Source organism: Triplophysa rosa, linkage group LG13, assembly GCF_024868665.1.
Source record: "Triplophysa rosa linkage group LG13, Trosa_1v2, whole genome shotgun sequence".
NCBI classification, from domain to species: domain Eukaryota; kingdom Metazoa; phylum Chordata; class Actinopteri; order Cypriniformes; family Nemacheilidae; genus Triplophysa; species Triplophysa rosa.
In genome coordinates, this window is record NC_079902.1 from 12,980,020 (window position 1) to 13,003,161 (window position 23,142).

General features: G+C 36.6%; 2 protein-coding genes across 3 annotated transcripts; both read right to left on the minus strand.

Annotated features, from left to right (window-relative positions):
- Positions 1-119: 119 nt before the first annotated feature.
- Positions 120-1,494, minus strand: urp1 (urotensin-related peptide 1). The gene is made up of 5 exons (XM_057350245.1): positions 1,377-1,494; positions 1,063-1,164; positions 904-941; positions 711-816; positions 120-330 (listed from the first exon to the last, which is right to left on the minus strand). The coding sequence occupies exons 1-5, from the start codon at positions 1,477-1,479 to the stop codon at positions 299-301; spliced, it is 381 nt and encodes a 126-aa protein (XP_057206228.1). The 5' UTR covers positions 1,480-1,494; the 3' UTR covers positions 120-298.
- Positions 1,495-4,966: 3,472 nt separating this feature from the next.
- On the minus strand, positions 4,967-22,763 carry slc24a6a (solute carrier family 24 member 6a). 2 transcript variants are annotated; one of them, XM_057350124.1, is made up of 17 exons: positions 22,294-22,763; positions 19,588-19,683; positions 16,989-17,065; positions 16,007-16,081; positions 15,843-15,927; positions 15,659-15,762; positions 15,166-15,240; positions 14,238-14,263; positions 14,082-14,135; positions 13,862-14,004; positions 13,691-13,776; positions 12,778-13,063; positions 7,888-8,054; positions 7,638-7,752; positions 7,442-7,554; positions 7,009-7,074; positions 4,967-6,875 (listed from the first exon to the last, which is right to left on the minus strand). In XM_057350124.1, exons 1-17 carry the CDS (start codon positions 22,400-22,402, stop codon positions 6,765-6,767), a joined length of 1,788 nt encoding a protein of 595 aa, XP_057206107.1. In that variant the 5' UTR covers positions 22,403-22,763; the 3' UTR covers positions 4,967-6,764. The 2 variants fall into 2 exon arrangements, with proteins under 2 accessions (XP_057206107.1, XP_057206106.1); XM_057350123.1 differs by having other exon boundaries at positions 13,610-13,776.
- Between the last annotated feature and the right edge of the window lie 379 nt (positions 22,764-23,142).

The following is a 23,142-nucleotide window of genomic DNA, read 5'->3' on the forward strand; positions in this document are numbered from 1 at the left end:
GATGGAAGATGGGTTCATGCATGTTCGGACATTAGCATATGGACACAATGAAAGACACAAATCTTACAACTGGTCTGTTATACACAGACTATATTTATTTTACAGTTACATTTCTAGGCCATTTTTCATTTAAGATAAAAAATACATTCCAGTTCACTTCATATTTATAAAACAATATACACAATGTCAAAGGGTAGCTTCATAGATATTTTATGGGGGAACAAAAGCATAGATTTCAGATGTTTGTACAGAACGACTACGGTGGAGTTGTCCTTTCCTCATCTATGGGAATAAACTCCTAGTTTGTTACGCAGTACTTCCAGAAGCAGGCTGAGAAAGGAAAGGAAGAAAAAAACTGTTCTTTAGTAAACAGACACTGACTCAAATTCTACAGTACATCAGGATAAAATCGGATGCTTTGCCTTACATTCTATGTCACATCTATAAGTCCTTTCAAAGATAATAAAACAATCAATTGATGCGAATCATATCCAAAAAGGATTTCAAGCCCATGATTTAATCTATGTTCTTTCAAACCGTTATATAATTATTATTGGTGTTCCTGGTGCTAACAACACGGGTTAGATTGTAAAATGCATTTTGAATACACAAGTTGCTCTGGATAAAATTGTCTGGTAAGTAAACACGTGAGATAAATTTGACAATTTAGGAGAATATCTGTTTTAATTTTAGAAAATGGACATGCTCACCTCTCTTATTGTTTTTGGGCAGGTTTTGCTCAGATCGTAGAAAGCCTTGAGAACGCAGATTATCAGCTGCTGCTAGTTTCAAGACAACTGCTTTTAAATCATCCACCTAAAAACAAAACACTGAATCAAAATCAGGCTTTAAATCCCCCCCCCCAAAAAAGTAAAAACAAAATCACAAAGCGTGATATTTTACTATACTCATTTTCTCTTGCTGCAAGGTTTCTTTTGCACCTGTTAAGGAAATTATAATAAATAAAAATTTGGCAAAAGGAAAATAATGAGCATTGTAACAATACTAAGAACATAACAAATGTTATCTAATAACACAACTTCTAAGCTCAAGAGTCTGTACCTCGGTGCAGCAGGGCCGGAAAACCGTTTTTGATGTCTCTTTGATCTGTTAAGTCATTACTCTGACCGTCTTCAACCTCTGCAACCAGTTTCTGAATCAAATCTGCAAACAAAATGGTTACGATTCTGTGAATAGATCACAGAGACTCAGTGTCAATAGCAAATCATTCCCACCTCTTTAAAATCAACTCAATGTCTAATAATTGTATAAGTCATTGTGTCTGCACATCAGTTCCACATTACATGAATCCTAAAAAAATATTGAATTGTATTAAATCAGGATCTTGTCAACTCAACCAAAAGCACAACGCTTACCTTCCTGTTCCGGCAGTGCGCCGTCTGAGTACAGAGGCAATGCGTGAGTTCTCCGTGCGGAACAAACCACAGCCAAAATGTAGAGCAGTGCCAGTGACAACATGCTGACAGGTTCTCGGGTGACTCAAGTCTTCACTCCCTGTTCCCTGGCCAGGATCTTCATTTTTATATGTTCTCGGGTCATCTATCCTGAAGGAATCAATACTTCTCATGTCACCCCATCCCAGTGTTAATGGTTTTGACGTGATGGTACTCTCGTCATAGACACAATTAAGGGTGTGCTGTCAATTCACTACGAGCCTATCTCTGCTTGCACAGAGAGGCCTAACAAATGTTTACTCTTCACTACCCATCAGTGACAAATCCACAAGCTCAGATTCTTTGTCACATACCTCACGCTGCACACTTCATTTGACATGAGTATTTCTTTTTTTAAATATATATTTCTGAATGTAGATTTGATGCTTTATTGTTTCGTTTATTTGGTATAGATAGTTCTTGATGTGCAACAAGTAGCAAATGTGTTGGGTTCCTCTGTTAGATGGACAAGCAAACTACATTACAAGGGTAATTTTTGAGATCAGTTTTGTAGATACTGACATTCAACCCTAGACATTCAAAGGAGCCCATGAATGCTTAAGAAGACTTCTTACGTACTAGATGACGTGCAACCTGGGACGTTGCCATTGGTTTCTCTCTTCCTATTTTTCAAAGTGAAAGGTGTTTAATACAAAAAAGGTTTGACGCCAAAAAAATAAAGTGATGCCATGTGATGGATTATGGCGTCTGTGGGTTTCTGAAATTGCAGGTGGAAGTATTAGACCCCATGAACATCTCTCATCTCCCAACTGCTTTGAAGAAACATTGTGTCCAACAAAAAGGGAGAAAGAAAACAACAGCAACAAATTTAACTTTTTGTGCACTTTTTGAGAAAAGCACGATTTGGCTGGTTTGCGAAAGAATAGACGTACACAGAATGAAATTCAATGTTTTATTGTAGCCTACTCCGTTACACAGTTCTGAATGTCAAAATTACAGTACACTGTAAAAAGAATACTGTGAAATTTACAGCAACTTGCTGGCAGCAATTGGCAAGTAAGTTGCTGTAAAACATCCACAGTAAGCCGGCTGTAAATTTAATCACAGTAACTATTAAATACTGTAATTCTTTATTACAGTAATAATCACAGTTCTGTAATTGCAATTAGAGTATTAAAATGTTGTGTTCTTTATCACAGCAATTATTACACTAGTGTAACATGCATTACTGCATTAATTTTTGTGTACTGTGAAATAAAGACACCACTTTTACCACAAAAAATGACATTTATTGACTTACAACATTTCTCATGTGAAAATGCATAAAGGCATAAAAATAGATTGTAAACATGTAAACATTATTTATTTTGTAAAATTAAAATCGATATGTATAAAACACAATCATTTTAAAATGATATAATATACATTGCATGTTTATAATAAAAAACTACATTGTTAGATCTATACAATATATCATTGAAAAAAAACATTATTTGTAACTGACTCTGGTCCTGTAAGTTTTTCCTGAAATGAAGTCTTCTTCCTTGCAGTAAAAGACAAAAGACATAACTCATTATATTCACTGATATTCATTCTGCAGAAGCTGCATCTGGCTTATTACACAGACTACCTGTATTTACACCACAACTCAATAATGTTATAAGATTAATGTCATTTTAAATGCATGTGTATACATTATGAAAAGATAAAGGTTTAAGGCTGATGCTGTCTTTAAACTGAGTTAGAGGAGCATATCACATGTAATAGATATAAGAAACAGGCAATCTTTACAGTGGACTGAAATATTAAAAACATTATCTAAATATAACTGTTGATATTTTAATCATGATTATTGTCAAATAATCGAATATGTTAAAATTGTTTAGCATGCCATTCTTACAGTTCATTCTTATTCACTATAAATACAAATTAGTTCATGGGTGATTGTCAGGGTGTGGTAGGGAAGAACCCAAATGCAGGCAGTGGTTAAGGGGTGGGTTAACAAGCAAGATGTATTTAAACAAAACAAAGACCCATGGGGGGTGGGCGGGGTAGGGGGGGTAAAACAACAATAACGAGGAGAAATAATATGACAGGCAAACAGGAACGTAGACTAACTAACACTGGACAAAAATAACACTTGAGAAAACTACACTACACTACACTACTCTAGACTAGACTGGGATCACTTACAGACAGGAACAAGACGCAAGGTCTTCGATCAAATGCAGCAAATGGTACAAAACGAACGAGCACATGACAGCAGACACAAGGGCATTAAATAAGGGAACTAACAAAGAAGATAACAATGGGCATGTGTGGGTAATGAGACACAGGCGGGAAGCTAAACGAGGAAACGAGAGGGGCGGGGCCAAAGACAAGACCTGAGAGAACGCACATTATGTTGTGGCGGACAATAATATGTTTCTCTCCACCCATTGTTCTGTCGCTATCTCTCCCAGAAGCCACAACGCACAGATTTGTACTTATAAAAAATCCGTTAAAAATGACTGTATAATGATTCACAGGTTAAATATATTTACTGCAAGTTACACAATCCCGGTTTATTTTTTTATCAGCAGCATGAATCCTTTGCCAAACTGAAGATTTTATCAATAAAATCTTGCCAGATAAGAAAATATAACATTATATGAGCAAAATGTTTATTTTATGCACACTCTTATGATACCAGCTCATGTCTGTGTTGTTCTCTCGCTATCTCTCCCAGCGCACTCATATACAACGTACAGATAACCTGACAAGAGGAAACTGTGCTAAATATACAATAATAGCAACAAATAATGATAAAAAATAGAAAGAAATACTTTGCTGAAGTCAAGGTTTTGAAGAATATGTCGAGTCTCTTAAGATTTGTACTGACAAAAAAATCTGTTAAAAATTACTGTATAATGATTCACAGCATAAACATATTTACTGTAGAATTTTCCCGCCACCAAAATTTTCCCACAATGCTTTGCAGATCTACAGCAACCTGCTGTATACAGGTTCTACAGTAAGGATTTGATCATTTTACAGTAATAATGCTGTAAAAACTACAGAAATGTGTTACAGTGTACTTCTTTAGTCTTTAAATCTTAAAAAGTGCACATTTAACATGACAGGGCCATATGCTCTGGACTTCAAACTTAGTAGAGAAATGATATTTAGACAAATTGATGTATGTGATGCTCTCTGTAAAGTCCAGACTTAAATCGTATCTGATTATGAGATTAAGAGCATCAAATGACCAATCATTTTAATCCTTGAAATTTCATTACTGAGGCAATATTAAATAAAGGTTATATTTTCATAGAATGTTCTTTACATTGTGTAGAATGATTTATGTCAAAAAAAGACCTTAGGTACGGGTTTTCATGTGGCATGGTCAAATCTAACGTATTAACAGGCACAAATGTAAGACTGTTATTAGTGCGTTGCTTATAAAGAATAACAAGAGAATAACAAGACTCTCCCCTGAAATGTATTTTTCCCACAAGGTTTAAACATTCAGTAGAGATAAAGAGAGCAATTAAGTGACTATACAGATGATAGAAGGATATTGCACAGACCTTGTTTTATTGCACTTAACAACATACAAATATCTTTATGAATATAGACAGAAGTTTAACAAATGGTGAGCTAATAATGATTCATTGAGTTGCTTCAACATGAGTTCTAAAGTAAACATAAAACTGAAACATTCAGTTAACCTACTCATTTACTATTTATTTCTCACAACAATTTAATCAACACATGTTTCTTATCATAAATTATGTCGTTTAACATTTAAATCATTTAAAATGTTCAATTACATATCTGGAGGGGAAAAATAAAAGGGTTGGATTTGATTATATGAGTAATACTGCAAATCCATAAGAATTTGGACTATCTGTAAGAAAAAAATTAAATACACAGCAAAACTAAATATAAGCATTTGAATCATTAATATAACTGTAAATATAACTTTACAACAATTAAAACACTGCTGTATTTCTGGCCTAAAATTACCCAATAATATTTCAATTTCAAAACAAATATATCATTACCTATCCCACAGAATACAATGTAGGATTTTTCATCCATTGATCAATTTAATAAAATAATAATAATATTAATAACAACAATATAAATCCAATTAGATACCAATTTTGTTTCATTTGGTGATAGGGCTGTCACAATATGTACTGACAATAACAGATTGTAACTGTGTTAATTCTACACATATTGTAATATTGTACCCATTTTAGGTTTTGTCTTAAGAGCCACAATGGTTCCAAACTCTCTCAGCCTCTCTATACTTGTATTTTGAGTGTGATTCATTAAATAGAAAAAGCATGAAATGAACAAAAATTAAAGCTGAATTTGACTTATAGCATCGTTTATTTCTTTAAAAAATATATTTGACTAAATATTGTGATAATATCGCTATAGCGAATTCTTTTGGTCACAATAATCATGAGGTGAAAATCTGATATCATGACAGCCCAATTTGGTGCAAAGACCAGTCAAGGTGTTTGTTCTGCGAGTACAGTGGGTGTCCTTCATTCCTATTGTGGCAATTGTATTAATTAAATTATAAAGGCCTGTGTACAATAAATTAATTCTTTTTGTGAATGATGGAATACAATATTCCTGCATTACCAAAGAACATGAGAACAGAAATCATCTGTTACTACATATCAAACTGTGTATTACACACCTCTAAAAGTGGCACTTTATATAAAACTGTGTATGTTTGGTATGTAAATAGCTAACAAATACAAGGGATATTTTTGGATAATCCGTAATACTACAACAATTCTTCTTCAAAATACCAATATTTAATTTAAGGAAAAACACAAGAAATTCATCTTAAATACACTCAACAAATCCTAAAGCACTATTTTTACAGATCAGATGTCAAAAATAAATAGGGCAAATAATGCAATAAATTGCTTGTGTCTAGACTGTTACAAGAGTTAATAGAACTCTTCTAAAACTTTTGCTCTTTTTGCAATCATTTCTTTGTTTATAATATGCTTGATAGTGACTGTAAGATTTCAGAATAGAAATATGCAAAATGTGAGGCAGGACGTGTCCTGTGTGCTGTAAACATTTAATGCACCTTAAATAAACCTTGAAATAGATATTTGTATTTCTATGTTAAGTAGAAATGTTTCAGAGGTACATTAAGCAATAGTCTCCTTGAGTTTGGCAGCAGATGATTGGCTCAAAGCTTAGAACAGACAGTAACGTTCACAAGCCTGCCCTCAATCCATAGCTAAAATAACTGCTAGTAATAAGGCAGTGACTGGGGGTAAAATATGGTTATTTGGGTCAAGAGCTACACTACAATATGAATAGTGAAACCTATAGTTTCTCAAAGCAGATGGAGCAGAGCAGGAAGATGGCATACAGGAACATAAGCCAGAGGCCTAACCTCCGATCCAGCCTCCAGTGATTGAGGTGTACGCTCAGTACCTGCACAGATATACAGGTTGGGACAGACATAAACAGATCAAGAGATCATCTAACTTTTTGTTTATTCATGTTACAAAATGAGCCAAAAATGCAGTGAGGATAAAAATTCTCACATTTAAAATTGTGAACTTACAGTGAGAACAACAGAAGCAAGCAGTAGAATCACTGAGTATACCAGCCCCCTGCTGTTAATAAAGACCTGGGGAAAATACATAAGACAGAACGCAATGGAAATCTGATCACACGACACGTGTCATCTGAGCAGCACTTTAACACAAATTAAAGTATTAAAAATGTTATTTAACCAATTTAAAACATAGAAATAGGATCAATAGTAAGCAACAATAAAGAAATGCAAAAAACAATAAATTAAAAAATCTAAAAGTATTATAATACTAAATAATATGATAATATAATGCGATGCGATGAGACCAAAACAAAACAAAAAACAAAACAAAACTACAAAAACAAGTAGTGTTTCTGGACCGCTGTTGTTTATGCAAAATCATCTAAAGATAATTTAAAAATATAATAATAAAAAGAATAATACAAAATTAATAACTTACAATTGATCCATAATCAACCACTAACGTCCGCAAAGCCCATGGGAAACCAAGACCCAACAGAATGTCAAAGATGTTGCTTCCGATAGAGTTAGACACTGCCATGTCTCCCATTCCTGAACAACCAGACACATTTGACCAATCAAGAAAACATTCAAATCTGATCATTTGATATTCAAAAGGTGAATTGTTTTGGCACCTTGCCGAGCTACTATTAGACTAGCCATGCAGTCTGGAACACTGGTGCCTGCTGCTAAAAATGTAATACCCATGATAACATCTGGAATGTCCAATGTGAAACTGATAATGGTGACCTGCAACAAAGAACACATGTTAAAGAGTGTGCAACTGCAAAATGAGCCATACAATAATAATTCCTTAAGGTGTTTTCACAGTGTTACTGTGTCAATGAGCAGTTTTGTCATGAGCATTGACTGGGATGAGCTTACCATCCACACCATGAGGTAGGAGAACACGGCAATCCAGAGTGTGGAGGCCACAAAGGTAACCATGAACCAGCGCTCCCAGCGGGGCAAAATGCAGTTGGGCACAGTGTAGTACAGCAGACATCCCAAGGGCCATGAAAACAACCACTTCACTTGTTCCCAGCGCCCCTCTGTGGACAAAAGTACTGTATGTCATTACCCCAAATCTTTCTAGGCTCTTTACCACCACCTAAAGGACAAAACCAGTGTTACATAAATACCAATGGCACTTAAAGTATAAGGCAGTTTTTGTGTGAGGACCATTATTCTGTAACTGAACAAGAAGTTAGATTTTGACTCACACCAGCCAAACAACTAATGCTTGCTAATGCTTTCCAGGTACAAAATACTCTATGTCATTATTTCCTGTCTTTCAAAAGTTTTATCACTACTTCTCTTTAGAGCTTCTCAGATATGCACCCTCCTGTCATTAACAGTAAGTCATCCGGTTGCTGTGAAGAGATAAAGTTAGTTTGATTGCAGTCTGCATCGGCCCTGAAAGATTGGAGAGCTCTCATCACTTCAGTATAATCATAACACTGTAGTGCATGAATAGAAAATGCATGTCACCATTATCTAGAATGGCTCTCAGACTAATGGACTATGGCCCTTAAGGGGCTAAATATTCTAATCAAGATGTGGACAAAAAAAGGAGACCTTGAACCAATAAACTCAAATTGTGTTGATAGCCATTCTGAATATTGTTTGTCAAGATCGGGGTGTGAGGGGACAGAGGACCCAGGCGCAGACAGCGGGAAAGGGGTTAACGCAAGACTTTTTAATAATAAAAATAAAACAAAAACCCACGCGGGGGTAACATAACAGAACAAGGGTATAAAACACGACGGGTCAACAGGAACATAGACTAACTACACTAGACAAGACTAAAGACAACACTTGACATACATTACAAATAACTAGACTAGACTAAACTAAACACAGGAACTCACCCACACGAATCAAAATGAACCAGCACAAGACAGAAAACACAGGGGCATTAAATAAGGGATCAAATCAAGAGGGAACAGGTGCAGGACATGAAACAATTAACAAGCAATAATGAGGAGACGAGAGGGCGGGAACAAAGACGAGACCTGAGAGAGCGCATGGTACCTCATAACAACAATATCATGTCTCTCTCACACTAAACATGAGGCTCTGTCATGATCCTGCCACTAGACCAAGAAAGACATGACATGATGAGGCAGAATCATGACATTGTTTTAGTAACATTTATAAATGTATCCACTATGGGTGGGAATCCTATTATACACTGAAATATGTCTGCTCTGACCTGCCAATTGGCTTGAATAAGTGCATTTAATGCAATATTGGAAGTCTACTGCCTTTTTTGTAAAATACATTTAAACTGTCATTGTCAATAAGGAAGCTTCTTTTTTTCTGTGGACCTTTTTGAGCGTGATACATTGCAGTTGTAAATTCTGTGGTAATATTGCACATTTATCTTTCAAAACTAAAGTTAAAGGAAGGGTGAGTGATTTCGAAGTGGCTAACTGTGTTGTCAGACCGCCAGCGACTGTGTCACTGTGTGTCGCTACTCTCTTGCTACGAGGTCGTTAGAAGGCATATACATATATATTAATTAGACGCCTCATTGTCCGCATATTGGTGAGGGCAAAAGCCGACTACAAAGACATACGAGTGAATGGTGGAGCTGCAGTTTTCTGGATAAAAACACAACATCGTTTTCATTTCTCAACTAATTTCAATACTTTTCTATTTACGTGGAGTACAGAAACGTTTTGGCTCCAGTTAAAGAGATGGTTATTGACTTGAAAATGTATTTATTGTCATACAGAACTGTTAAAACTCAGGCTTGTCAAGCAATCATTTAGGCTTAATAATTGTGTACACATCGCTAATGTGAACAAATTTAAGGTAGATTAAATGCACATAATCAAAACACAGCTCGTTCACTTTAAAATCCTGAGAATAAATCAAAACAATGCCTTTACTATATGACAATATACTGCTACTTCATACTTATAATGCACGGCAGTGTTATTTGTTTTACTATATCACATACACCATGTTTTACTGCTGTAACGGTTTTACAGGATTAATAAAAGAACATATTTTCTCTTTGAAAATGTCTAAAATTACTACAGAAAAAGCCATTACCACAGTGAAAAACATTAGTTTTATATGATACGTAAATTAAACAATATTACCTTGGGTGTTTTGTTCGATGATTCAAATAAAACTCTACAAAATCTCTACATGTCTGTGTTTTATTCTCAACTACTGCAATGTGGTTATTTATTCTGTTGCTGGTCTTGTCTATGACGGCGTTTATACTAGTGCGTTTTCCTTTAAAAATGCATAACTCTTGCTAAGGTTACGCCTGGCGTTTACACTACTTCTGAGTTTTTGACCCCCGAAAACGGAGCCTTTTGGAAACGATGCAGACCCCGTTTTAGTTTGAAAACTCTGGGGTCGCGTTTCTGTGTAAACGGACGAAAACGGAGACTTTCAAATATGCAGGCGTGGTTGCCCACATTCGCGTACTGATTGGGTCGTCTGTATCATTGCGTTTGCTTCCCTGATTCATTAACTTCTTTACACTGTTAAACGTGCTGGCTTCTCATGCTTAACATGGTCAACTTGTTAAAAACGAGGTGGACGTATGACATAGTATTTCTGTACTTGATACACTCCCCCAGCACTCCAACTTGTTTCGTAAAGTTTTTTCTAATTCTGGATCCCTGTGTCGTCAAAGGGATCCTATTCCTTTTATAGGCCAAAAGCACGGCAAGGCGAAAGAGCCCGCCCACGAGTCAACCGACGAGCGAGACCCGCTTATCATCAAGGTTATCTGCGTTGCGTCAAGATGGGCTGCGCTGCAGCTCGTTACTCTTGCGATAGTGAAGTTTAGTCGTGTCTGTTTGTTCAGTTCACGGCATTTCAGTGACGGATGTTATGTAAACGGTGGATAAAACGCTGGATTTGGAGATCGTTTGAAACTAATAGATGGCTCGGTCCCAGCGCTAAAAAATGCTGGCCATGAACTGTATGCGGTAAGTGAAACTAAGTCATATGTCTGTGTTTTGTTGGCAATCGGCGTGCAAGCCATTACGCTACCTGAAGGCGACAATGACCAGCCTCGCGCATGCACAACGTGTCTGAATGGTCATGTGACACGCGTTTTGAGTAGTATAGTATAAACGCAGATTTTTTCTAAAAGGCATGTGAAAACAACAGTATAAATGAGGGTCGTTTTCGTTTTAAAACGTCGGTTTTGTACGACAACGGGCTAATGTAAACACCACCTATAACTTATCACTGAACATGGTGCCATCTAGTGGATCCTCACGAATAACAGGCACAAATAATGGATTTCACATTTCCTTATGACAACCATTAATTTTAAAGTAGGCTATAACTATCGAGATATGAGCTAGAGACATGATAAAGTTGAACTCTACGTATATCGTGAAATATGTTAAGAAATGTAAACGTGATTGTGCTTTTAATGCCAAAAAACCGCAGCTCTCCCATTGAGTTCAGTGGGCTTTTAGTGCACTGTTGCCCTCACTAATATGGTGGCGCCGTTGACGTATTGCAGCAGCGGAGGAAATTATGTTTATGGTTAGAAGGCGTTCGTAGCTTTGGTTGCTCTAGTAACATTTATAAACAAACCCTGCAGTAACTGACGAGAGACGGATGACGTGAGTTTTGCTGCTTTACTCATATTGGTAGTCGCTCCCGAAAGTCGCTCATCATTTGCATAAAGTTGAGCAAATCTCAACTTTGTCGCATTGCTAGACATTAATTATAGCCGAGCTATATTTTGAGAGCTATCATGTCCAACAGGTAGAAAATATACAAAAACTGAAATAAGTTCTCAAATGTTGTACAGTCATAAATGCTAAATTCTAAATTAAATACAGAATTAAAGCTACAAAACACATTGAATTCCTCTTTTCTTTTGTTCTTTGATTAACATTAATGACAGGAGTCACAGCAGCAGGTTTAAGAATGCGACCCCTTTAAGAGCTGCCGCTCATACGCAGATCTGACACCCTGTCCCATTTTAACAACTCTTTGCATTCATTTAGGATTTTATTTAACACATTGAAATCTGTGTATGAAAATTCTAGAAAAAACTTGCTTTCTGGCATAATCTTGTGTGTTTTTGTTTATTCAAGCATGAAATAGAACTTAATACTGATGCTGTGCTGTCTGACAGAGATTCACTGATGCAGCCTTTAGTCCGTGATTGTATACACAAGACGGGACCGCTATCGCGTTGAGTTTTGACACATCCCACAGCTAGAAGCTGTCTATCTATACTGAACGCGCCACAGCAACTGTTTTAAATCGCGCTTAAATGGTTTAAAGGCCTTAACATGAATAAGAGAGTAATTATATAATGTAACGCTAGACAAAGAATAGCAAAATAAAGGGATGCTGCGTTAAGTGCGTTAAATATTTTAACATGTTAATCTGAAAAAAATAGCTTTAAAGCGTTAATGTTGACAGCCCTAATACATATATATATTTATTTATATAAATGTTTCTGTGCAGAATTGCCTACCATGCCTTTAATTATGAAAAAACAATGTTTAGAGTTTGTTTTTTATATGAAATAATTTCTTCATGATGATTTCCTGTTAAAACCTATCCAAAGGCTTTTGCAGATACATTTATATGCAGTCTGTTCCATTCCAGACCGCATGGCACTCATCAGTAATGTTTTGTCCTGAATTAATGAATTATTAATGACGCATTTAAAATGTACATTATAAATTTGTGTGGATCACTCCAGAAACCTCTTACAAAGAACCACGATGCATCATTGAATCAATTTCCACACCTCTAATGTCCACCCACCTGGAACTGTAAGAGGCCTAAAGTGCTGTTCTTCATCTGCATCTTCATCCTCCTCTTCCTCATCATCTTTAGGTTGTGTGCCCTCTGTGTTCCCTATCCTCTCTAGTTCCACTCCTGGACCCTTCGGACTGAGTTCCTCCAGAGGCTGCGTTTCACTCTCAATGGTCCCTCCGTTCTCCAGACCCCAAGGAACCCCTTCCGTAGCAGAGCCATCTTGGCCAGAAGTGTCCCCTGCTCCACTGCCACTGCTGTCTCCAGGGCTCCTATTTCGAATCAGCCTCTGTCGCTGTAGATGACAGACAGATGTGAGCGCTGTATAGTCGGAAACTGAGCAGGGATGGAGAAAATGAGATTTAATGTAAAGCCCTTTAAATGAATGAGATTTAGTTACAGGGGATGAGAGTCAAGCTTGCTGAACATACTGCAAAACGCTTTGTGAAACAGTGCAGCTGGTCAGCGTCTCTCGATATCGACATGCAAGATCTGCATCAAGCCAACAAGCAGGTCATGTGAATAATTTTAGATGAAATAAAGCATTTGCCAAAATAAGCAAGACAAAATGATTTTTTTTACTAATTTTACAGTATATAGAAAATGACATCTGCGGACTGAATCAGTCCCCGTCCTACCTGTTGGAGAATTTTTTGGAGAACCCATAAGAAAAAACACCATAATTAAAATGTTTTTAATATTTAAATGATTTCTCTAAGACATAATTAAGATTACAAGAAGATCAATAAAATGTTTCTTTGGTTCCTTTAACAAGAAATTCAGCCGCTATGACTGTAGCATTCAGCAACGTGCGCAAAGCTCGCAAGCATCCAGCCGGTACCTCAGTGATGAGCATGCGTCCTGCCATGCTGAGGCGAGTGCGGGGGGAGAAGTGGGGAGTGATCATGACACGAAGGCTTGCCTCTGAGAAAGAGAACTGGTGAGGGTGCAGACTCATCAGCTCATCCACCATCACCACCGGGGAGTCCTGGCCACCTGCATTCTGACCTGAGAGAACCATGATACTTTGTGAGGCAGTGGCAAACCACACGGCGCGCTCCGCCCGGCCCACCCTGCACCCACGCTCGCATACCTTTCTTCAAGAGGATCATGGAGGTGTCACAGTGTGGGCTTGCCTCTCCTACTGACACGTCTCTGCGCAGACTGCTCACCAAACATGGCTGACCTGGTATGCCAAACCTCTGCTCCACCCAGCCCCAGATCTGACTGTTAAACCTTCACACACACACACACAGATGTTACCTGAGAAAGAAAACCTTTCTGTAACCTCTGGTCGCATGTAAAATACTCACCTCATGATCAGGATATAAACTCCATACATTGATATGAGGAGTATCGTCTCCCACCTGTAACAGTGATGATGCTAAATCATACGATTGAAATCTCACCGTGTATTAGCAGTATTAATCCGTATGTGTATTTATCCTTAAGAGTCTCGGCATACTTACCAAATTACCTTTTCATCATATATGATCTAAAAAAATCAAAGACACAATACATTTCAATTAGACAATTTCTTTAATTAGATGTGATTACAATGGCAAAATACAGACAGGCAAATATGATGCTATTTCAAAACAAAGAGTGAATTCACAAAACAGTAGCACCTGATTTGTGCACTGCGTTTTTAGTCAAAACTACTTTGTCCAACCACACACAAGCCAGTTTTACTGGATGTAATCAGACTATTCAGAGAAAATAGCGCCTTGTTCACAGAACTCGGCATTTGCTTGCAATGGTGCAATATATACTGTTTCATCGGACACGTGCGCCGGGACTTCAGCTAACTTCAGGTCTGTGTTTGGTTAGTGTCTAATAATATAACTATTTATATTTAATTTAATTTATGTTCATATTAATTTATATTATGATTTTATTGTATAATAATTGTATTAAATAAACAATTTGTTGTATTTTGTTGTGTGTTCAGTTTATTAAATAAACAATTTGTTGAATGGGTCCTATAGTTTGGTCGCATTTAAAGAAACTGTACAGTACATTGACATCTAGCGGTTGAGCTTGGTATCGCAGTCTAAGTTCAAAATATTGGAGCGACAAGTTTAGCCATCTAACGGTTCTTCTCGGCTTCTTTTGCTTGTTATCAGAAATAATCTACAGGCACTCTATTATTTGTAAATGTGTACCGAAAGTTAATGGGCAGTCCACGAATGAGTGCATGTGCAGTAACCTTTGTTTATGTTGTCACTTTGAAACCGTCTATACAGTACATTGCGCTATAACAATAGATTTGTGTATATTTTATATAAATCATGCATAGCGTTAATCTCTTTTGGTATGTTCATAACATCACAGTTCCTAAATTAAAAGTGAAAGATATAACAATAATAGCGCCCTGTAGCTTGACTTTGGTCTTACCAGAATCAAGGCCAACACAGACAGGATGTAGTATGTAGAGTCACGGAAGAGCGGCCACCATGTCAGAGAGATTGTCTGTGAAACAGGAACAAGAAAATAAATATGAGAGAAAATAAATTAAAACTATTTTTTTAAAATAATGATGTCATAAATAATTTATAATAAATACTTCACCACTGTGTAAAACAATTAGAATGATCATTTTTAATTTCATGCCGAAGTCTAGATGCAATTTGAACAACCTAACCTTCTGTTCGAAAGCACACGTGGTTTTTATACGATTCAGTTTGAAATGTGTTATTTATATTTATTACTATGAAACAGGTCTAAAGTATTTAACTTGAAAATACAATTCAATACAATACAAGTAGGTCAATGGCATCAAAGAGTATAAACTGTGGTAAGTAAGCATATGCTTATAATTGTTATAATTATAAGGGATCCTTGGAAATTTTTCCCTGAGCTGTCTGGATTACAGCGGGAGGCATATTACCTGTCCAGAAAATATGCCACACACACCGATAATGACCAGAATGTTGAAGACAGCTGATCCCACAATAGTTCCCACCCCAAGATCTCCCTTGGTGATGAACACACCTTTAATAAAGAGAACACGTTACTGACTACATTTTACAGCATTCAATCAAAACACATTGTTGGATGTCATTTATACTAACCAATCAAAGATGTGAAAAGCTCAGGGGCGGAGCTGCCTGCTGCCATGAAGGTGGCACCTGCAACATCTTCACTAAGTTGCAAGTTCTGAAAATACAAACATAGCTCTGAATATGGCCTGAAAGTACATTAACGTTAATTCCTGACAAAGAATGCAGTATCTCACCTCACAGATTCTTTCCAGAGAAGGTACAAAGTAGACGTCACAGACAATAGCAAGAGCATAGAACATGTAAACTGCCTGTGGTCACAAGAACACATAGAAATGACTGTCAAAAATCCAACTTGGAAAATGTTCTCCCTACAAAGATAAATAAGTAACTTGAACATAGCATTTTTAGTTAAAGGAGTCAAATGATTGTTTTGCATATACTAAACAAAATTAGCTGACAAGTTTTTAACGAAGATTATTTCGTTGACTGGATTTATATTCTCAAGTTTTTGGCCAAAATGCCTCACAAAGTTTGCCCAACTTACAAAGCAGTGTATTCTGAACAAACAATATTGCGAGAGTTTGAAAGTTCCCAAGATGCATTGCAGCATGTTCAATTCGGTGTTTCTTATTTGTTTTTCTTTTAAAGATTAGTGTTTTGGTTCTTGCTGGCTTAATTTATTAGAGTTTTTTAATGAATGATGGTTTTTGATTGTTAACATGGTTGAGGTTTGTGTGTTCAATGTTGAGGTGTAAGTGCATGACACAACGCCAAAACTGGTATAAATGCACTCGACACAAACTGTTCAAACAGTTATTTGATCAAAGTTTTGGTCTGTTTGAGGCAGAAAACAAGTACATTTGTATATTTTTAAATAACCAATCTATATTCTCTATTTACGTTCAGCCAACAAAAAATATTTTGTTCTGTTGTTTATTAGGAAAACTTGACTATGTTGTGACAACTAATGACTTAAACATGATTTTTTTCAGTTGGGTGAACTTTAGTCTCTGTTTGTTGCGTTAACTCAAAAACGTGCTTGTGATAGGTTGCTTTATCATTTTAAGTTGACTCAACTCTTTTTTCTTTAACTTTAAAAAAAGAAATCTGAACAACAGCAGACAAATGGGTTGTATTTATTGAAGTATAATATTTAGTTCTGCTATGTATTATGTCTTTGTGTAATATGTCAATATATATCACGTCCATACTCACACAAAACATATGCAGTAGAATTGCTCCATGCCTCCTCTGTGTCTTAGTGAAGATGTCTTCAGGAAATTCATGGATAGCTGTATTTTATTAGCATAGAAACAAGGGTTAGAACAATTGAGAACACAAGCAGAAATTATGCAATAGGAAAAGCTAAAAACATCTGAAGTGTACAGAAACCCATATTCATACACTACAGCAGTGGTTCTCAAACTTTTTTGGCTTAAGTACCCCTTTTTATGATTTTTTCAAGCCAAGTACCCCTTGACCAGACAACAACATTTTGCTTTAAAATACAGTGAAATGAGAGTCAGACAGTTATTATATCTGATGCCCCCGAGCAGGTTTATTGCTTATAAACATTTCTGTATGTAGCTTTACGCAACTATGTAAATCTCGTAAGTATTAGGCATAACAGTTAAAGGTAAATCAGTGTTTTTCAGTTCAGTAAAAGTTTATTGTGATATTTTTTTTAAACTTTTTTTTCAACAGTTTGAAAAACTTGTACGATGCTTCGAGTGCTTTTGCTGATGCACTTGTGGCTTTTTTCATGTTCTCTTGGCATGATGTAAATTCATGAAATTTTCTTCTGAAAAACTCCAGTGAGTTCCCGACCTCATTTGGGTGTTTAGTCCGGAGATGCCGTTGAAGATGAGCTGGCTTCATTGCGCTATTAGCTAACAGCTCACCGCATAAAAGGCAAAGTGCTGAGGGAGGGTTATGTGAAGTAGATGTAAATCCCATCCCTATGTATTCATCACGAAACTGGTGGTATTTTTGAGGCTCTGGTTTTTCTTTCTTCTTTTTAGCATGATCGTCTTCTGTTGGAGGAGCTTGTCCTCTTTTAAGAAGCCACCTGTCCATTTTATCGCAACCTCTCCTAACTTACATTATTTCGCGCCCAGACACTTCTCCTGATTCCAGGTCCGGGTCTCAATAAATAACTAATAAATTGAAATGCGTTTTAAATTTATGAATTTATTTTTAATGCATCTTTGTGTAGTCCTAATTTCATATAAAAATACTATTATCATAATTTATTGATTTTCATTATTTATTCCTAAATGTCAGTTTCTCTCACGTACCCCCTGCAGTACCCCAAAGTACCCCTGGGGGTACGCGTACCCCCATTTGAGAACCACTGCACTACAGTATATGAAACAAGCCTGACAGTTCTGCTCTGAGACAGATAACAGTAACTCATCATAGTGTCCGATTTCTCTTATAATATGTGATGTCAATCACTTTGAAAATGCATTTATGTGATATATTCAAATGATGGATCATAAGCTTTAATGTTGACAAGAAACTGTTATTTTGTGTAGCTAAAAGCATTCAGACTGACATGACTGAATAACCCATAACTGTTACACACACATTAATATTTTTAAGTGGGTAAAAACATATACAAAGCAAAAATAGGTCTAATCTACAGAAGCACTAATCTATTTTAGGTTGTGCTTTTACACTTCATTGATGTAGCACTAATGTATAAAATGTGGACCATTTAAATTAGGGTTGTGAAGAGGCTTTTGTATTTGGTAACTAAGTGGCAATTGAATTGACCGGCCTTTAAGGTAATCTGTTAAAGTGCAGAGAGGCCAGGAAGAGTAAATCAGACTGGTTAAATCAGAGGACTGGAAATACTTCTGCTCCTTGAGATGCAATCAGCATTAATATTTGTCTTACTCTGACCGTCTTAAAGAGGCCAGCTGACTAGAGACCATAAAGGACATAATGTTCCTTTAAATGCACAGAATAATAACAGTTTTTGATTTTTTATGACAGTAATATGTTTAAAAATGTATGGAGTTTGCATACAATTTGATAATGTCAATTGTATTTATACCGTATGCCATTTTGCCCAATGATTTGCTTAATGATTTTGATTATTCTGAGCTGCTAAATGAATTATCATACCGCATAACTGGAACAAACAGCTGCTCAGATTACCTGAAGATTAAATTTACAGAGGACTCGTTTATTGAATTTAACAAATCATTTATAAATTATAAAAGGGGTGTAATGAGTTTTGCGGCCTCTGAGAATTCAATTATTAAATATTTCCAATGAAAGAGATCTGCAGTCTAGTCAGCAGTTTTCAGATATTCCAAAACAACATTAAGCATCGCCAATAATGTTAATTTAATGTATGTACATTTTAAAATAACATCAAATACCACATCCTGTCAAATAAGTAAAATATGATGTGTGAATGTTATACACAGTCACATCATCACAAATATTGTAACATTATTGGAGCAATTTTAATACTATCATTATTAATATTTACTCTGCATTATATGCAACATTTAAAAATGAAGTGGTTTGTAATAGTACATGGATGTGATTTAATTAAAAAGGGACCTCTAAAGCATCACACTTTGAATGCTTAAAACAGACATCATCTGTTCTGAAATTAGGATTCCGTTGCTTAGTAACACAAGCCTCAAAGGGGGTCTGACTATGAAGAGGGCACCTGTCTGCATCATTTCACAGAATGAACAGGCAGGGAAAAAAGATTGTGAGATGTGAAGACAAGTGATAGAGGCAGGCGGAGAGATTGAGAGGGAGAAATCTCCTTTCTGCATTTTGCACTCACCAGCTCGAGGTGTGCTTGATGTCTGGTTCTCCTCAATGCCATGCTGGGTTAACTTACGCTGGGACCAGATAAGGTCCGAATCCTCTTTGGAATGGGCTGTAAAAATGCATAAAACAATCCTTTATTTTTATATAAATACAGTTTAACTTTTTTTAAGCATAAAAGCCTTTGCACTGGTCAAGATCAAGATTTACATGCACACACTTTTATCCACAGCCACTTGCATCACAATTTATTGTTCTAGAAAATGTTGTGTTCTTTATTATTTATATACAGTATATTCAGAAAAAATAACACCCTATATATCCATTACACGTATACATTCAGACTATTTAAAAATAGGCAAAAGATTGAAGTAATCAGAATGCTTGCTCCCCTCCATTCAAGTTCCCATGGAAACCTGATCCAAAGGCAGTGATTAATGAGTGTGGAACTGGATGTGAGCCCAGAGTGGGTGTGGTTTACCCAAGAACCGAATGACAAAGATAGTTCTCATTTGCATATGCAAAGTAATCAGTTCCAAATATAACTGCAACAGGCTTCAGAGAATATCTTCAACACAATCTCTCTTATTAGGATGATGACAGAGTAATGATAAATACTGTTTGAAAAAGCATAATCGAATCATTATCAAATATTTTGCATACATTAAGGAGTGAAATGCGGTTAACTGTTGATCGCCTCATTTTTAACAGAGAAACTTCAGATCTCCATTCGTGGCATTTTAGGTTTTGACACATCTTTAGCAATGTCTACAAAATACTTGCTCTGCCGATGTTACAGGGTGGTTGAAGTTACTAAAAATTCACACTGGTTCATTCAGCTGTTGACTCCAAAGGCACGCTGTTTAACATTCCGACTCAGACTCGCAGAGGAACTCATTACTCGCTTAGTCAAAGCGAGAAGTTAAAGGCACGGCGAACAGATCAAAATATAAGCAACGCATGAGAACAATGACGCAAAAGAAGCAGGCCATGTATGTTATTCCTTCTCTATTAGTGTTTTCAACAAAATGTTTCAGCACCATGTCAACTCTATCAAAGCTTATTGCTGACATTATGTCTTAGTGTAGACTTATGGTTCCCATGCCCTTATTACTTCACATCCTTCTCACTTAAGTGTCATAAAAAAGCCATTTAAAGCCTTTTACTGCTCTATATAAGCACCTAAAATTCACTAAAAGGTTGGCATCTCTAAAAACGGAAAGTGGGCTGATTAACTCGATCTTCTGTGATGTCTGAGGTACTTCAAAACCCCTGCTGATCTCAATCCTTCAAAGTGTTGATGACTTACAGTGAAGAACTGAGACACAGGTGTGACGTCCAGGTAACAATACTGTAGACGTGCTGAGGGAGGTCACGGTGGAATATGTCAGACTGAGGCTACTGTCACAGTGATGCCCTTTAGAGACAGGTAATTATGTGCCTGCCGTGGTCTGCCACCCCTGTGCTTTATTTATTTATTTATTTAGCGTTCCTGTGGCTCAGTGGTTAGAGCATGGCGTTAGCAATGCCAAGGTCATGGGTTCGATCCCAGGTATTGCACATACTTAGAAACAAATGTATAGTATAATGCAATGTAAGTCGCTTTGGATAAAAGCATCTGCCAAATGCGTAAATGTAGTCCCCACTGCTCTCTCAGTGCTGCTTTTTGGGTTTCAGCATGAAGATCCTGACATCACTCAACGCTTTCAGACGACTGAGAGTTTGAGACATCTAGTTCTTCATTCCTTTAGGGTCTAATCATTGTATTTTATTATAAACACCAGTATTATACTGTATATGCTTATAGTTGATCCCTTAAGAAAATGAAATTTATTATAGTGTAGTAGCTGTGATTTTTGGGGGGCGGTTTTGATTGTATTAAAGGGATAGTTCACTCAAAAAATGAAAACGCTGCCATCATTTACTTACCCTCCTGTCATTTCAAACCTGTAGTGTTCTTTCTTCTGCAGAACACAAAAATTATTTTGAAGAATGTTGGTGACCAAACAATGGCGGTACCCATTGACTTCTACAAAACCAATGCAAGTCAAGGGGTACCGCCGTTGTTATGTTACCAGCAGTCTTCAGAATGTCTGTTTTTGTGTTCTGCAGAAGAAACTCATACAAGTTTGAAATGACAAGAGGGTGAGTAAATGATGACAGAATTTTCATTTATGGGTAAACTATCCCTTTGACACAACTTCACATAAATATAATGATTCAAATATGTTTACTTAAAGTGAGACAATTGTAAATTCTTGGTTAAGGGTTTCCTACAAATACTAGTAAACCTATGGTTACTGTATATTGCATAATGTACATTCTGTGAACACCTTAATATTAAGGAAACTCATTCTTTGAGAAAATGAACCACAGTTTTAGCACAGTGAAAGTGAAGTAACCATATTTTTTGGCAGATACCTTTTTATTATCAGTTTTACGACAATTGCCAAGGATAAATCGTGGGTATTGTGGCAAGACTATAGAGTACATTTGTAGCTATACTTAAAAAAGAACTATGGTTATTATAGTTAGACCGTGATTATTTTTCGTAAGGAATGAATGGCTTCAAATCTCAAGCAGCGAAAAGACTACATAAAACAGATTTGGTTGAAAATTATAAAGTACATAATGTAACGTAGGCACATATAGGCTATAACGAAGAAAATATCGTGAAAATACTTAATGCATCGGATACATCTGACTTAATAAATAAACGCACCTGTTACATGAAGAATTTGAGCAAAGCAGGTGACGGCGATGAGCCCGACAGCACATATACAGAGTCGATAGAAGAGCCGCTGCCGTCTGGATGTCAACGCCGCCTTCATCCCTCCACCACACCTCTCAAAACATATCCATGCACGAGAGAAGATCTCTTCTTTTGTTCACACCACCTATATCAAGCTCTTTCTCTACAACATACGGCGCGTATTGAAATTCAGCCATACGGGTTTTCGCTTGAGCATCCTGTCGCACACAATCGTCTTTACCGATATTCAACCCTTTCGATGTTTAGTTACAAAAACATACATAGAAACGATTATAAGCAGTCGCTGAGCACGAAAATAACAGGAATATTCAAACGCTTTCACATATTGTTCCAGTTTATAAGCATTCTGATCACATCCACCTCCATCTGCGCCCCTCTTTCTCTCTCTCCTCACGACGCGCGACTCCGTCACTGTGGGTGTTTTCCAGACCCTCACTAGTGCGCCCTCATGCAGGCTACTCACAGCCAAGAACAGAGCCTAACCATTATCCAGCTATATCTTCTGACTACATAGTAGCCTGGCAAGTATTTGGACATTTAAGCCACGCTTAAAATTAAACGTCATTGCATGTAGGCCTATATATGATAAACAAATGACACTAAAGCAGATCTTCTAAGCAAATATGTCCCAAATAAAGGGTTTCTCGGGTTTTGAATTAAAACTATGAATACCTTTTTTATTTTAGTCAAAAAGCATTAACACAGTATTTATGTCATATGAACTACTGTACACCATGTAGTGTAGAAGACAGGTACCAGTGTGAAATGACCTCATACTTCCACAAAGATCCAATTGGG

Bases quoted from the DNA above. Each gene is read 5' to 3' on its own strand.
- urp1 (XM_057350245.1), bottom strand. From the start codon at position 1,479: ATGTTGTCACTGGCACTGCTCTACATTTTGGCTGTGGTTTGTTCCGCA. The intron at 1,165-1,376 runs GTAAGCGTTGTG...TTTTGTTTGCAG, and splicing joins CGCACTGCCGGAACAGGAAG to ATTTGATTCAGAAACTGGTT. The intron at 331-710 runs GTGAGCATGTCC...TTCCTTTCTCAG, and splicing joins GCCCAAAAACAATAAGAGAG to CCTGCTTCTGGAAGTACTGC.
- slc24a6a (XM_057350123.1), bottom strand. From the start codon at position 22,402: ATGAAGGCGGCGTTGACATCCAGACGGCAGCGGCTCTTCTATCGACTC. The intron at 14,136-14,237 runs GTAAGTATGCCG...TCACTGTTACAG, and splicing joins TATGATGAAAAGGTAATTTG to GTGGGAGACGATACTCCTCA. The intron at 7,753-7,887 runs GTAAGCTCATCC...TCTTTGTTGCAG, and splicing joins CCTACCTCATGGTGTGGATG to GTCACCATTATCAGTTTCAC.